Source organism: Oryx dammah, unplaced genomic scaffold (genome assembly GCF_014754425.2).
Source record: "Oryx dammah isolate SB20612 unplaced genomic scaffold, SCBI_Odam_1.1 HiC_scaffold_2, whole genome shotgun sequence".
Taxonomy (NCBI): domain Eukaryota; kingdom Metazoa; phylum Chordata; class Mammalia; order Artiodactyla; family Bovidae; genus Oryx; species Oryx dammah.
In genome coordinates this window covers 173,500,710-173,517,363 of record NW_024070186.1, presented here as the reverse complement: position 1 = coordinate 173,517,363, position 16,654 = coordinate 173,500,710, and the positions used below count along the sequence as shown (strand labels likewise).

At 37.4% G+C, this 16,654-nt stretch overlaps 1 protein-coding gene across 2 annotated transcripts in view; it reads left to right on the top strand.

Moving 5' to 3' along the window:
- Positions 1-16,199, top strand: part of SMG1 (SMG1 nonsense mediated mRNA decay associated PI3K related kinase) — a 99,144-nt gene extending 82,945 nt beyond the window's left edge. For both annotated transcript variants that reach the window (XM_040257017.1, XM_040257008.1), the window contains 9 exons: positions 1,659-1,796; positions 3,065-3,217; positions 3,946-4,125; positions 4,904-5,131; positions 5,890-6,101; positions 6,261-6,367; positions 7,398-7,577; positions 7,665-7,771; positions 11,597-16,199. In XM_040257017.1, the coding sequence (XP_040112951.1) occupies positions 1,659-1,796; positions 3,065-3,217; positions 3,946-4,125; positions 4,904-5,131; positions 5,890-6,101; positions 6,261-6,367; positions 7,398-7,577; positions 7,665-7,771; positions 11,597-11,674 (1,383 nt within the window). In that variant the 3' untranslated portion in view covers positions 11,675-16,199. The remainder of the gene's footprint in view (positions 1-1,658; positions 1,797-3,064; positions 3,218-3,945; positions 4,126-4,903; positions 5,132-5,889; positions 6,102-6,260; positions 6,368-7,397; positions 7,578-7,664; positions 7,772-11,596) is intronic.
- The last annotated feature ends 455 nt before the right edge of the window (positions 16,200-16,654 follow it).

Below are 16,654 nucleotides of genomic sequence, written 5' to 3'. Positions count from 1 at the left end.
TTTGACCCCTGGTCTGGGAAGATTCTACATGCCTTGGAGTGAGTAACTACTGAGCAGCTAACTACTGTGCGCCACAACTACTGAGCGCACGTGCTGCAACTTCTGAAGCTTGTGTGCACTGGAACCTGTGCTCTGCAACAAGGGAAGCCACTGCAATGAGAAGCCCAAGAAGAGAGCAGCCCCACTCTCAGCAGCTAGAGAAAGCCCGCACGGCAGCAAAGACCCAGCACTGCCAAAAATAATACTTTTTTAAAAAAAGAAAAAAAAATGGTGATCTGTATAATAAGCACAGTATGTTATAGATTTTTTCTTATTTCTTTACTTCAATATTGTCAGTAGCTTTAGTCAGGTGGACTCATGGAGTAGCATTCGGGCTGTACTATCAGGGGTTTTGGTTTGGCCCAAATGTTGGTTACTTTGTATCATTTATATAGAAGCCACTTCCTCAGAGTGGAGTTGGTGGGGCATGCAACCAGTGTGTTTTTCTCTGCAGTTTTATCAATTAGCTGGTTTCTTAGCTCATAAGTTAAGAAAAGTAATTTATTCAGATTCCGAAGTTGCATTTATTATAGGTTAGCAGTCCATCTAGCACATTGGGATTTTTTTTTTTAATAACATCTATTTTGAAAAATCTTTTATTTATTTACTGGCTGCTTTGGGTCTTTGTTGGCTGTGCGCTAATTGTGAAGAGCAGGGACTGCTCTCCATTTGTGGTGCACAGGCTTCTCATTGCGGTGGCTTCCCATTGCAGTGGCTTCCCTTGTTGCAGAGTACAGGCTCTACGCACACAGGCTTCAGTAACTATGCTGCACAGGCTCAGTACTTGTGGCGCACAGGCTTAGTTGCTCCACAGCACGTGGGATCTTTCCAGACTAGTGTCCCTTGCATTGCTAAGTGGATTCTTAACCACTAGACCACCAGGGAAAGCCCCACATTGGGCTTTTCTTGGCATTTATTTTACTTCAAAAAAATAATGTTGAAAAGTTTTAATACATTTTAGAGTTTATTCATTAAAAACTCCTCCATATAGTTATATGGAAAATATTATAAAAGTCCTTCCAGTTTTGTTCATCTGAACACATTTTAAGCTAGCACAATATATAACTTTAAAATTTCAGCTCAGATGTCCTTTGGCCTTCTGGGGCCACCTCACAGCATACAAGATGCACGCATAAGATGGCTTGATCCTCTGTCAGCAGTTGCCTGCACCTTTCTGTCATTCTGTCACTTGTAGATTCACTAGAGAATTCTTTCTTCTCTGAGTGCTGCCATTGTTTCTCTCAGTTACTTGCTTGGCTCCCATGCTGGGCAACTCTTCTACCTACTGTGCTTGTTCCAGCCTCTGAACTGGAGATTATATTTTCGGGGGATTGTGTAGGAAACTTTTACTTAGACTAGGAAATGCCTTCAGAATTGCTATTTAAATACTGCATATCAGTGATCCAAGAAATTTATCAGCCGTTTTTCTACCTCAGGAAATTTTCCATCTGGTTAATTCTTTTATTGTGTTTCTGTTATTCTTCCCTGCCCACCCTGCCCTGCTGCAACTGGACTTTTTACCTCCTCCCCCAGTCCTTCTCCCAGTCCTCCCCCAAGTCCTTCCCCTCTCTTGGTTTTTTCCCCTGCTTACTTTATTACATTTCTTTTTCTTTGAACAGTGGCAGCATGAAGATCTCCTTATCAATAGACCACAAGCCATGTCTGTCACACCTCCCCCTCGTTCTGCCATATTAACCAGCATGAAAAAGAAACTCCATACTCTGAGCCAGATTGAAACTTCAATTGCAACAGTTCAGGTATGTTTTGTCATCTCCTCCTTCTGGCACATCTTACTTTTAGAAATGACCTCCACTGTGGTGAAGTGCTCTGTTCAGTCTGTCCTTGGCTTTTAAGTCACAGGAACTTTTAATACCTTTTTCACTTTTATTTTTAATTTGTGTCTTTTTCTTATCTTCCAAAGTAACTGAATCTTAGCAGTATATTTTGAACCAAGAATAGAGACATACTAAATATTTCAAATTTTTAATGAACTATTTAAGAATTTTTAATGGCTATTACTGTGCCATTATACATTAACCTTGGTAATGGTAAAAACTTGAATACCAAATTTGTTTTCTGAAAGTTTGGCATATTATTAATATCCATGAAGCTCAGGCCTATCTTCCTTCTATTGTGTAGTTAATGGAATTTTGTGATACCAAAAGCAGCAGAACATTTTTCTAAACCGTTATTTTTGACTTTTTTGGGGTTACATCAGCAAAATATTTAATCTCACCTTCTGTCTTTAAATAAGAGAAACTGGTCTTGATGATGGTTTTATATACATCTGGTATTCTTATATCATATATTCAGTAGTAACTGACATTTTTGTGTTTTTATAGTTTAATATTAGTATAATTACAATCACTGTAGTAATATTTTTAAAATTTTTAATAGAACTTGTCTTGAGCTTACTTTGAAGATTGAAATACCTTTTCTCTACAGCATATTAGTCCTAGTTTTCACTTTAGAGATTGAACTCATGCCCTTTCTGATTCTAGAGGTGTCTGTGTGTGAGTGGGTGGGGGGCGAAGAGTATGGATGGGAACTCTGCCACTTGAAATGTTGAGTACCTAATGAAGCAACTTTGTTATGTAAAACCTTTGTATTGTGATAATCTGGCTGGATTTTTTTTTTACCATTATTCATAAATATTTACATTTGTGGGAATCTGATTTTCATCTTTTACAATCAAAGATATAAATGGACTTTCTCATAGATAGCATATATAGTGCAGTGGGAATTTGGTATAACAGGGGTTTTGTTTTTTTTAGACTATTTAGAAACGAAAATGAAACTTCCTTTTGCAAAATAAACTGAAAGCCAGTCCTTACCTTCTCAGATATGTTTAGTCTTAAATGCTCAATATGAAGTCAAGATTAATTCCAAAAGTTGACAGTTTGTTAAAGATGTCTTCTAAGTTACTTATGCCATTGTATTTCTTTTGAATCTCTCTTATTCATATAAAATGGCCAACAGATAGGAAGTGGAGTCCTATTCACTGAGATTCTGCTGCCTTTTATAGGAGAAACTGGCAGCACTTGAAGCAAGTATTGAACAGCGACTCAAATGGGCAGGTGGTGCCAACCCTGCACTGGCACCTGTACTACAGGATTTTGAAGCAACAATAGCTGAAAGAAGAAATCTTGTCCTTAAGGAGAGCCAACGAGCAAGTCAGGTATGGGCATCGTGTGCCATCGTGTTTTCAGTTACAGGATTATGTAACTGATTATATAATCAGGCACAACATTGAACTAATATGATTCCCATATCCCATATATCCATTACCAGAATTTAATAATTGTCAACTCAGGTCCTACTTTATTTTCTGTATACTCCCTACTCCCTATCCTAAATTTAATGGTAATTTCAAATATTATATCATTTTAACTGTAAATATTTCAGTATGTATATATAAAGATGAGAACTAGTTAGTAACATAATCACAATACTAGTACTATACCTTGAAAGATGTCCTTAATATTGTCAAATAACCAGTTAGTGTTTTCTGATCTAAATGGTAAAATTATGTAGGAGTAGAAGCAGAAGGGGGGAGCATTTCAGATTGGAATTTGGATATAGCACAAATAAATTTAAGCTGAATATGGTAACAGTTTTTTTATGGAGTCAAATTTCTGTATTAAAAAAGAATCATGCAGAAAATGTGTTTACCTAACTCTACTTAGGTGCTTTTTGGCCTTCTCAGACTTGACAGCATCAACCTAAAAGTGTTAATTTATTTACAGCTTTTATAGGAAGTGGGTCTGTTTCCCGTGAGAGTCATACATTCATACATTTTCAGGACCTGGTCCTGAATTGTTGAAATGAATAGGTAGTGTTACTTTTCTTTGATTAATTGCATTTTGCCCCTCATTGCGATGGTTCCACTCTGCTTCCTCTTCGCAGGTCACTTTCCTCTGCAGCAACATCATTCATTTTGAAAGTTTGCGGACTAGAACCGCAGAAGCCCTAAACTTGGATGCCGCGCTGTTTGAACTGATCAAACGGTGTCAGCAGATGTGCTCCTTTGCGTCGCAGTTTAACAGTTCTGTCTCCGAGTTAGAGCTTCGCCTACTACAGAGGGTGGTGAGTCTTGATTCTTGGGACTGCAGAGATTGGGTAAATTAAACAAGACCAACTACGTGCTCTCAAAATCAATGTATTCACTAGTCTACACTTATTGAGCATGAACTGTATATGAGATGTTATGAAAAATTCAAGGATGACTAAATCTTTCTTTTATCCCCAAAGGAACTTATTTATACAAATAATACAGTGAATGAAATGAAAAAGTGGAAAGAACTCTCGGAGCTATAAGTGAGCTATAAGTAGAATCACGCTAGGGGTTCCTAGGGAAGGAGAGAGATAATGTGTAGCAAATGACTCAGATGCACTTTTGAAAGTAGGATAGCAGACAGAAGGCTAGTGGAGGATGAATGCTGGAATATCAAGTTAATAAATTCAGCATTTCTACTTTGTGGGAAGGCTTTAGACTATATATTAGGAGGCTCTGGTTTTATTTTAAAGAGTTATTTACAGTGTCTAGGATCCTAGCTGTGTGTCATCTTTGTTACTCCAAATATATTTTCTTAGGTTTTAATCTTTAAGCATTTGTTTCCTGGATAATTATGTGGAAAAGTAAAACCTTAGTTTGTATTTTGTAGATTGTTTAAATTGTCAAGTATTTATAAAAATTTATTTAAATTTTTAAGAAAACACTGTTTTCTAGTGAATTAATCCATGATTCAGCAACTGAGGTTCTTTGTATCAACTTGAGTTATGAGTACCTTTTGATGTGATGTTGAAGAAAAGAATCTTATATTTTTCTGGCTAACTCTTAAAATCAAACCCTTATTCTGTTTAGGACACGACTCTTGAACATCCTATTGGCAGCTCTGAGTGGCTTTTGTCAGCACATAAACAACTGACCCAGGATATGTCTACTCAGAGAGCAATTCAGACAGAGAAAGAGCAACAAATAGAAACAGTCTGTGAAACAATTCAGAATCTGGTTGATAACATAAAGACTGTGCTCACTGGCCATAACCGGCAGCTTGGAGATGTCAAACATCTCCTGAAAGCAATGGCCAAGGTAAGATTAATACCACTGACACATAATTACTCCCCCCTTTTATAAGATTACAAAAGAGTTTTATTCATGAGAAAAAAACTAATTTCTCCAAGGTCATATTTCCAGTTTGTCACTGAGTTTGTGTTTTCATCAACTGTCAACTGTTTTTTTTTTTTTTAAGCAGGTAGTAAATAGTATTCTGATTCTGTACACAGAGAAATTGGGGCTTAGAGAAATTGATTTATACAAAGTCGCATAACTTATAGAAGAGCTGAAACTTGAACTTAGTCTCACAGAGTATTTAGATCTCTAACTTCTGTTCTGCCTCCCAACTCAAGTCATATAGTTTGCTTCCAAAATAAATGAAATATTACCTCTTCTCTCCGGTATTGTATAGAATCTAGATGGTAAGGAAACAGTCCTCAGAAAAGGCTTTATTATCACAAAAGAGTAGATCATTTACTTTTTGAATTTTTTTGTTTTTGGTTGCATCATGTGGCTTGGACCTCAACCAGGGATCAAACCCGTGCCGCCCCCCCCCCCGCAGGGAGGATGGGGGCCTAACCACTGGACTGCCAGGGAAGTCCCTGGATTTCTTTTTAGTTGGAGTTTTTATTTGTATTGGAAACAAGATTCCTATTGAAATTATTAATAAATTGTAATAAGCAGATTAAATACATTGATATTAAAAAGCCACTTATTACCTGTTATCCAAAAGTTGACTGAAGAGTAATATTAAAACAAATACCATTTTTCTTAATCATTAACATTGATTCTAGGATGAAGAAGCTGCTCTGGCAGATGGTGAAGATGTTCCCTATGAGAACAGTGTTAGGCAGTTCTTGGGTGAATATAAATCATGGCAAGACAACATTCAGACGGTGCTGTTTACATTAGTCCAAGCCATGGGTCAGGTTCGAAGTCAAGAACATGTTGAAATGCTCCAGGAAATAACTCCCACCTTGAAAGAACTGAAAACGCAAAGTCAGAGGTAAGAATGCCTTCAGGCCTGAATTTAAAATGTAAGCAAAACATCTGGTAAACTAAGTTTTGTTTATTTAATTTAATATTTTTTTCAGTTTTGTTCATACTTACAAGTAGCTATTTGCTGAAGCGTTTCATAAATGAGTCATTTTATTTTGTATTTCAGTGTCTATAATAATTTAGTGAGTTTTGCATCACCCTTAGTCACCGATGCAACAAATGAATGTTCGAGTCCAACATCGTCTGCTACTTATCAACCATCCTTTGCTGCAGGTAAGACTCCTCTATTCAGAAAAACCTGTATCTTGACCTGTTAATAATCTACACATAGATGCTAAGACGTTAAAGAGTGTCTGATGTGTTTACTGGGCTTCCCTGTTGGCTCCGGCAGTAAAACATCCGCCTGCCAATGGAGGCGAAGCAGGAGGCACGGATTCTATCCCTGGGCCAGGAAAATCCTTGGAGAAGGGGATGGAAGTGCACTCCAGTATTCTTGCCCGGGAGATCCCACGGACAGAGGCCTCTGACAGGCTTTAGACTGTGGAGTCACAAGAGAGTCAGACAGGACTTAGAAAACAAACAACAGACATGTTTATAGTCATCATCTTTTTAAAGGTTTTCCCTGATAAACCTATGTACAAAAACAGAAATCATGTCACAGATGTAAAAAAAAAACTTATAGTGACTAAGCAGGGGGTAAATTGGGAAATTGGGGTTGACATATACACACTGCTATGCATAAAATAGATAACAAGAACCTACTGTATAGCACAGGGACTTCTATTCAGTACTGTGTAATGACCTATATGGGAATAGAACCTAAAAAAGAGTGGGTATAACTGATTCGCTTTGCTGTACAGCAGAAACTAACACAACATTGTAAATCAACTTTACTCCCATAGAAAATTAATTATTTAAGTAAATAAAGGGTTTCCCTAATTTCTTGTCATATTTCAAACTGAACAAATTTTGCCTTAATTTTAAAAGTATTTATGTTAGAGATTAGAGAGTAAAAATTACTGTGTGTTCAGATATTGTCGATTATAAAATATACGTCTGTTAGGGAAGTATGGAAAATTAATTAATAGAAACATCTGTAGTTCAGTCCAACTAGAGATAAAACCACTGTGTATTTGTTGACTTCTCTGTGTGCATGCACACATGTATACAAATTGTGTCATTCTGTGTAGTATCACATCTAGTATTAGGGTTCTCCATTTGCAGTTGATGATTGAAACAGAACTGCCCTGCTCGCCCGTTTTCTGTTTACATGTACATTGAGCTACCAACTTTCTCTCTATAGCAGTCCGAAGCAACACTGGCCAGAAGACTCAGCCTGATGTCATGTCACAGAATGCTAGAAAGCTGATTCAGAAAAATCTAGCTACATCAGCAGATACTCCACCAAGCACCGTTCCGGGAACTGGCAAGAGTGTTGCTTGTAGTCCTAAAAAGGCTGTCAGAGACCCTAAGACTGGAAAAGGTAATTAGTTAAAATAAGGACACTTTAAATATTAAATATTAATACAAAGTGGTGGCTTGACTTATACATGTCTCCATTGCTTCATAGCTGTGCAGGAGAGAAACTCGTATGCAGTGAGCGTGTGGAAGAGAGTGAAAGCCAAGCTAGAGGGCCGAGATGTTGATCCGAATAGGAGGATGTCAGTTGCTGAACAGGTGACCATCTTTTAAACTTGAGCTACACATTTTAATGCTGCTGAAGCAGTATAGGTTTAAAGATCCCCTCATCCACATCTTTGGTGGCATATCGAGAAATAACTAATTTAAATCTATTTTCAGGCCTCAGAAGATTTTGAATAACACAGCTCCTAGATTGTCAACTCTCACTCTAGCCTGTTAACACTTTCCTTTCAACCCAGTCCTCTTAACCAGAATTTGAGTTGTTGCTTGACCCTTTCTCTTCCAACAGAAGACTGTTAGTTTGTGTGTTAGAGAGAGCTATGTGAAGGTTTCTAATGATATGAGGGTGACACTTTGGATGTCAGTAATACCTATAAATAAGTAATCTGTAATGTGTTCCTGGTTGTCAGTTGGTCTGAAGTTATTACTCTGAAAATTTATCATTAATATTATTAAAATTGTACATATAAATTCAGGAATGAATTCTTTTGCCCACAGCTATTTATTTTGAAAAGTTTCAAACCTTCAGAAATGTTATAGGAATGCTCATGTATTATATATTCCTTGCCTAGAATTGGCAAATCAGTTATTAATATTCTTATATTTGCCTAATCTTCTTGTGTAACACTTCTTGCCTAAGTACTTTGTCTCTCAAATAAAACATTGTAATAATATATAGCTATGATATATAGTTCAGTTCAGTCGCTCATTCGTGTCCGACTCTTTGCGACCTCATGAATCGCAGTACGCCAGGCCTCCCTGTTCATCACCATCTCCCGGAGTTCACTCAGACTCACATCCATTGAGTCCGTGATGCCATCCAGCCATCTCATCCTCGGTCATCCCCTTCTCCTCCTGCCCCCAATCCCTCCCAGCATCAGAGTCTTTTCCAATGAGTCAACTCTTCTCATAAGGTGGCCAAAGTACTGGAGTTTCAGCTTTAGCATCATTCCTTCCAATGAACACCCAGGACTGATCTCCTTTAGAATGGACTGGTTGGATCTCCTTGCAGTCCAAGGGACTCTCAAGAGTCTTCTCCAACACCACAGTTCAAACGCATCAGTTCTTCGGCGCTCAGCTTTCTTCACAGTCCAACTCTCACATCCATACATGACCACAGGAAAAACCATAGCCTTTACTAGATGGACCTTAGTTGGCAAAGTAATGTCTCTGCTTTTGAATATACTATCTAGGTTGGTCATAACTTTTCTTCCAAGGAGTAAGCGTCTTTTAATTTCATGGCTGCAGTTACCATCTGCAGTGATTTTGGAGCCCCCCAAAATAAAGTCTGACACTGTTTCCACTGTTTTCCCATCTATTTCCCATGAGGTGATGGGACCAGATGCTATGATCTTCGTTTGCTGAATGTTGAGCTTTAAGCTAACTTTTTTGCTCTCCTCTTTCACTTTCATCAAGAAGCTTTTGAGTTCCTCTTCACTTTCTGCCATAAGGGTGGTGTCATCTGCATATCTGAGATTATTGATATTTCTCCTGGCAATCTTGACTCCAGCTTGTGTTTCTTCCAGCCCAGCGTTTCTCATGATGTACTCTGCGTAGAAGTTAAATAAGCAGGGTGACAATATACAGCCTTGACGTACTCCTTTTCCTATTTGGAACCAGTCTGTTGTTCCATGTCCAGTTCTAACTGTTGCTTCCTGACCTGCATACAGATTTCTCAAGAGGCAGGTTAGGTGGTCTGGTATTCCCATCTCTTGAAGAATTTTCCACAGTTTGTTGTGATCCACACAGTCAAAGGCTTTGGCATAGTCAAGAAAGCAGAAATAGATGTTTTTCTGGAACTCTCTTGCTTTTTCCATGATCCAGCGGATGTTGGCAATTTGATCTCTGGTTCTTCTGCCTTTTCTAAAACCAGCTTGAACATCAGGGAGTCCACGGTTCATGTATTGCTGAAGTCTGGCTTGGAGAATTTTGAGCATTACTTTACTAGCATGTGAGATGAGTGCAATTGTGCGGTAGTTTTAGCATTCTTTTGCATTGCCTTTCCGTGGAATTGGAATGAAAACTGACCTTTTCCAGTCCTGTGGCCACTGCTGAGTTTTCCAAATTTGCTGGCATATTGAGTGCAGCACTTTCACAGCATCAACTTTCAGGATTTGAAAGAGCTCTACTGGAATTCCATCACCTCCACTAGCTTTGTTCATAGTGATGCTTTCTAAGGCCCACTTGACTTCACTTTCCAAGATGTCTGGCTCTAGATTAGTGATCACGTCATCATGATTATCTGGGTTGTGAAGATCTTTTTTGTACAGTTCTTCTGTGTATTCTTACCACCCCTTCTTAATATCTTCTGCTTCTGTTAGGTCCATACCATTTCTGTCCTTTATCGAGCCCATCTTTGCATGAAATGTTCCCTTGGTATCTCTAATTTTCTTGAAGAGATCTCTAGTCTTTCCCATTCTGTTGTTTTCCTCTATTTCTTTGCATTGATCGCTGAAGAAGGCTTTGATATATAGCTAGGATACAATTATAAAATTATCAACTTCAGAAAACTTAACACTGTTGTTAACGTTGACTGCTGTCCACCATTGAGTCCATATTTAGGTTTCTCCAGATATCTTCAGATATCCCTTTTTACTTAGACACCCCCACCCATACAGAATTTAGTCAAAGCTTATCCTGAAGTTTATATACTTGATCCTGTTTTAATTTCCTTTTAATGTCTAGAACAGTTCCTGAGCCTTTTCTTTTATGACATTTAAATATTTGATGTGTCCAGACCACTTGGTTTGCAGAATGTGCCTCAGTTTATATTTGTCTGATATTTTCTTTATATCATAGCATTTTTGGCAAGAGTACTTTGCCAGTGATGTGTTCTTAGAATTTTACATCATTGAATGTGTGTCTGTCTGTGCCATCTTTGTTATTAAAGTAGAGCACTTAGTCAAGGGTAATGTTCTCCTGAGTTGTCCATTACACATTTACCTTTTCTTCTGTGGGGTAGGGTAAAAATCTGAGACTTGTGAATACTCTATTTTCTAATGGCTTGGCATTCACAATTCACATCAGCGAGAAATTTTTTTTTTTAATTTTAAACACTGTTAGATCTCTATATTGGATCTGAGCTTAAGCTCTTCTTGTTTAAGAGTCATTCTTTAGAGAGGGTGTGTCAAATTTGCCAAAAACCCTGGACAGTGTTCTGGGTCTAGGGGTATCTTTGCTTCAGAAATTTTCTGGTAGGTTAATGGGTTGTGTGCTTTCATGACTGCATCTTAGGTCTCTGTCCATTTTTTTTTGAAGGATACTTAGATATTGTGCTTTTTATTCTGATAGTTAAGTTTTATATAAAAAAATGTTAAGTGGTTCACAGGAGTAGGGTAAGTATAGAGTTCTTTGCACACAACTGTTGTAGGTTATAATTCAGCAGCCATATAGTGAGCATTTACTATATAATTGGACCCTGATGGATGCTCTGGATAGAGAAATGATCATCTCTCTTACTATAAAAGAATATTTAGCTGAGTCAGAATCAGGAGATGTTTCAAACTGAGTATCAAACTGTGTTCCAGAATCTTCTGGGCACTTTTCAATTCACCTAAGCATTTATCCAGTGAATTCACATGTTTAACCCCAAGAACACCTGTGAGGTCAGTGGCAGTTTCTCTCCATCTAAGGATTTGTAAGGCTCAAAAGGGGTTGTGACTTTCCCAAGACACACATTTGTAAGTTACAGAATTAGGAGGGAAGCTCAGATTATTTAACTTCTTTGCACCATGACAACTGCACATCTTTGGGTAGTTAATTTGGGTGATTAGAAACTTAAACAGTTCATGTAACTCAAATATGAATCATGCTCTTTCAAGTTTTAAATGGCTTTAAATTCTATCTTGCCCATTTTTACAGGTTGACTATGTCATTAAGGAAGCAACTAATCTAGATAACTTGGCTCAGCTGTATGAAGGTTGGACAGCCTGGGTATGAATGGCAAGACAGTAGATGAGTCTGGTTAAGCGAGGTCAGACATCCACCAGAATCAACTCAGCCTCAGGCATCCAAAGCCACACCACAGTCGGTGGTGATGCAACTGGGGGCATACTCTGAGGAAACCTAGGAAATCTCGGTGCGCTAAGGAAGTGAATCCTGCAGGACAGCTGCACTCAGGGATACGCCCAACACCATGGCCTGCAACCCCAGGGTCAAGGGTGAAAGAAAGCAAGCAAGCTCACCGCCTGAACACGGAGATTGTCTTTCTGCCACAGAACAGCTGCAGACGTGTCAGGAGGTTAGCTGCAGAAAGAGATCGGGATGCCGCGGAGCACAGTGATTTGGAACTCCATTCCACCTGACCCCGTGTGTACAATCCAGGAAAAAAAACCCGCTCAGAAACAGGAAACTGGGGCCGCGAAGAAATCACAGCCAAGGAAGATTTGATGCATTCAGATTCTTGCATAACACTTGTTGCTTAGCAACAGTACTGGTCGGGTTGACCAGTAAGTACAAAAAAAGGCTATGAGATGAATTTCAGAAATGGACTGAAGAAGGAGAGCTATGTAACAGATAACACTACATTGGAAGAACTTACTTCTGAAATGAAGGGAAAAAAACCCACCCCATCGTCATCCTCCCCACCCCCCTCCATCTGCCCATTTCCCCCTTGACCTGATCTAGTAGATTAGCCATCTTTCGCATTCACTTTTATTTCAATCCTTATATTTCATATACTTCATCTCAATGCTGTTAACTTGTATTTGGAGTGATAAACAGAAAATTTTCCAAAACCACTGATAACATGGAAAATGCAAGGACAGTTTAAAGGTCTGATGATCACATACAAAATGTAATTCTGGTTATTTAAGTCATTTCTGTGATTCTATCATGTACAGTTTCCAGAATTGTCACTGTGCATTCAAAAGTAATGAATCTAACAGACATTTGATTTAATGTCCACTCCCCTTTGCTTATAGTGTACATTTTTGGGAGGTCATTCAAATTTTCCCTCTTCTGTGATTGCTGTAGTTTCTTCATAGAAAGTAGCTAATCCAGTGTAACCTTTTACCTTTTTAAAAACCAGGATAGAGTACCTATTAAGAGTTTTACATTGTTGATGACAGATTAACAATAAAGTGATGTTCTGGTGGAGGTAGAGTGAAATGTTTTTTTTAATTCAGTTTTTTCATTTGATACTTTTAATTTATAATTTACAAGGTGTAAATTAAAAGTGCTTTAGTTTACCTGGCCTTTTAGGACATATACATGAAACATCAGCAAAAAGTAAGAACCACCAACATCTTTTATTAAGTTCCATTATTAGTGTGTGAAGTACTTTAATTTTTGCACAATTTTAATAGTTCAGTAGTGAATTCATGATCAAGGTTTCCTTAAATTTAGCATTGCATTTCAGTACTGACTGTGTAAGCTCAAGTGTTGATCCAAAATAAAAATCCAGACTAGAATAGGATTCCTAAAATCATGTATCAACACAGAGTAGAAGAGGATTAAAATCTTGATCGAGTACATTTTCCCTGCAATTTTAGAGATTTGGGCTATGATCACTTTCTAGTTGCCAGTCTTTACAGACAAACTTGAAAGGAATTAAGGAAAAATTTCACATAGGTCTGGCCTTTCCTATATTCTGATTGCCATATTAATCTGTAATCTTTAAATACTCATGGGAGAATGCATTTCAGTATCAGTGCTCTTTTAATACTTTGACAGGTATTATAAGAAAGGTGATATTTTTGAATACCCATGTGTCTAATGGCAAGTTAAGGAAGCTAGTGCATCAAATTTTATTTTCTTCATTCATTTTGAACCTTATTTTCACAATCAAAACAACCTATTGGAATAATAATGCCATATTGTGTTTTGCACACTGCTTTATTTCCTAGAGGCTGTTGCACTCATCACTTGATTACCTCTACTGTTTGAAGATTAGTCTCTCAACAACATTCTTTGTCACAAGGAAAAACTTTTATTACAGTGATAAAAACAGTTCACGCTAGTTTGTCCTTATAGACAATAATGAGAAATTGCTTCTTCTTTGGTCAAAGAAGAAAAATGAAATAGGTGAATTTTATTGCCTGTGAATTTCAGGCTTCAGAGGTACCTGGCACCTTATCCTAGTGAAAACAAAACAGCTTTACATAAAAAACATGTGCCTCTGCTAAATTATCCATCACTTTTATTTTAAAATGATCCCTCAGAGAATAGTGTGACATCTACATGTTTGGTTGTAGGGCAGATATGAGTGATTGATGACTTCAAAGCTTGCTTTTTGCTGCATTCTGGACAATAAGACCCCAGTCTGTACTCTGGCTGCTTCTGGGGAAGTCATTTGACAAGCAGCCTTGTCATTTTGAACTGTTATAAGAGAACTCAGCAGTTAAGAGATTTAATCAGCAGTAAAAGGCTTTGGTCATACAGCAGATTCAGAGGACAGGTCTGTATTTTGGTGATTATCTTTTAAAATGTGAAGTTCAGAGTGCTGTGGTTATGAAGTCATCCATTTTTGATAGTACAGAAATACCTGTGGCAAACCAGGGGTCTGCTCCTCTCTCCCTTCTCCTGTCCCCCATCCCCTCTCCCACCTTCCTCCTCCTCTTCCTCCCCACCCGACTTCTGCACTCACTCTCTTGTGCCCCCCCCCACCCTTCTTAAGATTCAGGGGGTACAGAATAACTTACAACTTCTACAATTTGAGGTACCCTTGGAAATTGAAGTTTATCATAAGTGTTTTGCTGTCTTTAATTTTCTAGAATTGCCTGAATTTTAGTTGATTTCTCTATAAAGCTGTGGAGGCTTAGTAGTCTATGGAGCTGTCTGTATTTTTCTTTTACTCTGTTTCTTTGGTGTGTCTTGCAGTATCTCATTATTTCTGGTCATGAGTTCTTCACATAGTTTGCTAGATGATGATTCTTTTGTGTCTGACACTTGTGAGTTGTTTGAGATATGTGAGGTTTCTGTGTGAGAACTGATAAGCTCTTGATCTGCTCCCCTAAATTGCTCTTTTAGAGCCCAAACCCCAGGTTCAGGGTTGAGGGTTTGTAATACAAAGAAAAACTTCCATCACTTCTGCCCTTAACACTTGCCTCTAATATCTGTCGTATGTAGTGTTCTTAATGTCCGTTTGGTGTTATCTGCATTGTTTTTGTTTTTAATTGTGGTTGTTCTGATGTGTGAAATTCAAGGAAAGAGCCATTAAAAAATTCCAAGCAGGGCAATGCAAGTACAGCCAAATATTAGAGTTGATGTGCAATCTTAGGTCCTTTTAAATCTGTTGTGATATAGGCAGTACTTTGAATTGAAAAGTCTTCCTGGCCTATTTTCCTCTACATATTTGTAATTACTCTGGGGGCTTACTTGTTTTGGCAGTACTAAAATCAAAGGAGCTGGTTCTTCTTTTCTCCCAGTTCTTTTCATATTAAAGAAGATGCCTACAATTAGCTTGTTAGCTTCTGTTCATATACATTAAAAAAAAAAAATCAGTGAATGTTTTTCTGTTAGCACATTGAAGTACCTTTGTTTTACATAAAACCAGATATATGTGAAAACCAATGCCCTTCCATTCTGTATCTTGAGCTTGTAAAATGCCAGTAATTTAGAGCTAGGACTTTCCCCCTCTTAACTCTAGGAGGTAGACTATGTTAATAAAAGGATTGCTTAAAGAAGGCAGATTTTTTTTCACTATTTGGGTTGTATTAGATTCCTCCTATGGGGAAAAACTAGCATTATAAACTTTCCAAACACTGAGGAAGGAAATCCACTGTATTATGAACCCGGAAGGGTTTGTTGCACTTTTCCTGCTTTTTTTAAGGCCTGGGTAACAATATCACCATCTCTTTTTTTACAAAAGGGCAAATGAACTGTAATTGAGAGAAGCTTTATAGGTTCAGTGGTTAGTTGTACAACATGAACCATTTAGCCTCTTGCTTTCCATGGGAATTTGGGCTTACTAGGGAAAAAGCTGTTTGTTGTGCTATTGTAAAAATGTCATAAAATTAGCCTGACTTTGGAAGATGATAAACTTAACTGAATGTTCTGAAATGCAGACTTGCAGAATGTATGTCTTTCAAAACAGGCTTTTTTTTTTTTTCCTTGACAGTCCAAGTTTCATGCTCCTGTTTAAAGTTTTTTTATTTTCAGGTTTAAATTTTCCTTGTATTTCCACCTGTAATGTCAACAGCAACATCATACTTCACTTGTTAATTTACTTTACCCTTATTATATAAGAGCAAATTGAGTTGAACTGAATCTTCTTGTTCTAGTAACATTGTATAAATAAAGTGGCTTCTCTGTACAAAAGGTTGTAATGCCTCCTGATGGATATAATTTTGTGATTGTATTTGATTAAAAATTGAATAAATCACACCAGCTTCCTGAAAATGCTCATAATGCATCTTTTGGAAAACAAAAGTACATGGCCTACTTTGTGCATATTTGCATTAACATGGCAAAGATTGTATGAAATACCTGTTTTTCAGAAAATAAAGTCTTAAAAGACGTAGCATTTAAGCTCTGAATTTGTTGAAGTAGTTTCCAGAAAACTTAATTTTGGAGTATGGATAGCTTTTTTAAAGCATTAATACCTCCAAAAGTTTAAAAAGTTGATTCTAAAAAAATTTATTTTACGTGTTCTAATATTTTTGAATAGAAGTGGAAATTTTACTTCAAAGTTCTTAGTATTAAGTCACAATTTATTAAGCTTCATTTTGTATATCTTTAAAAACTTCTATAGATTATTATTGACATATATTCCCTGGTGTATGGTGTGTAAAAGCTCTGAAGGAAAACAATATCCAGCTTGTTTGAATATCTGGAAATCAGATTACATTTGTTGCGAGATTCTGTAGGAGGATCTGTTCAGTCATCTGATACATTTCAAAAGATCACATCCTGCCTTTGTAGTACCAAAAAAAAAACCCAAAAAAACAACCAACCCAAAACTCTGAAGGAAGCTACACC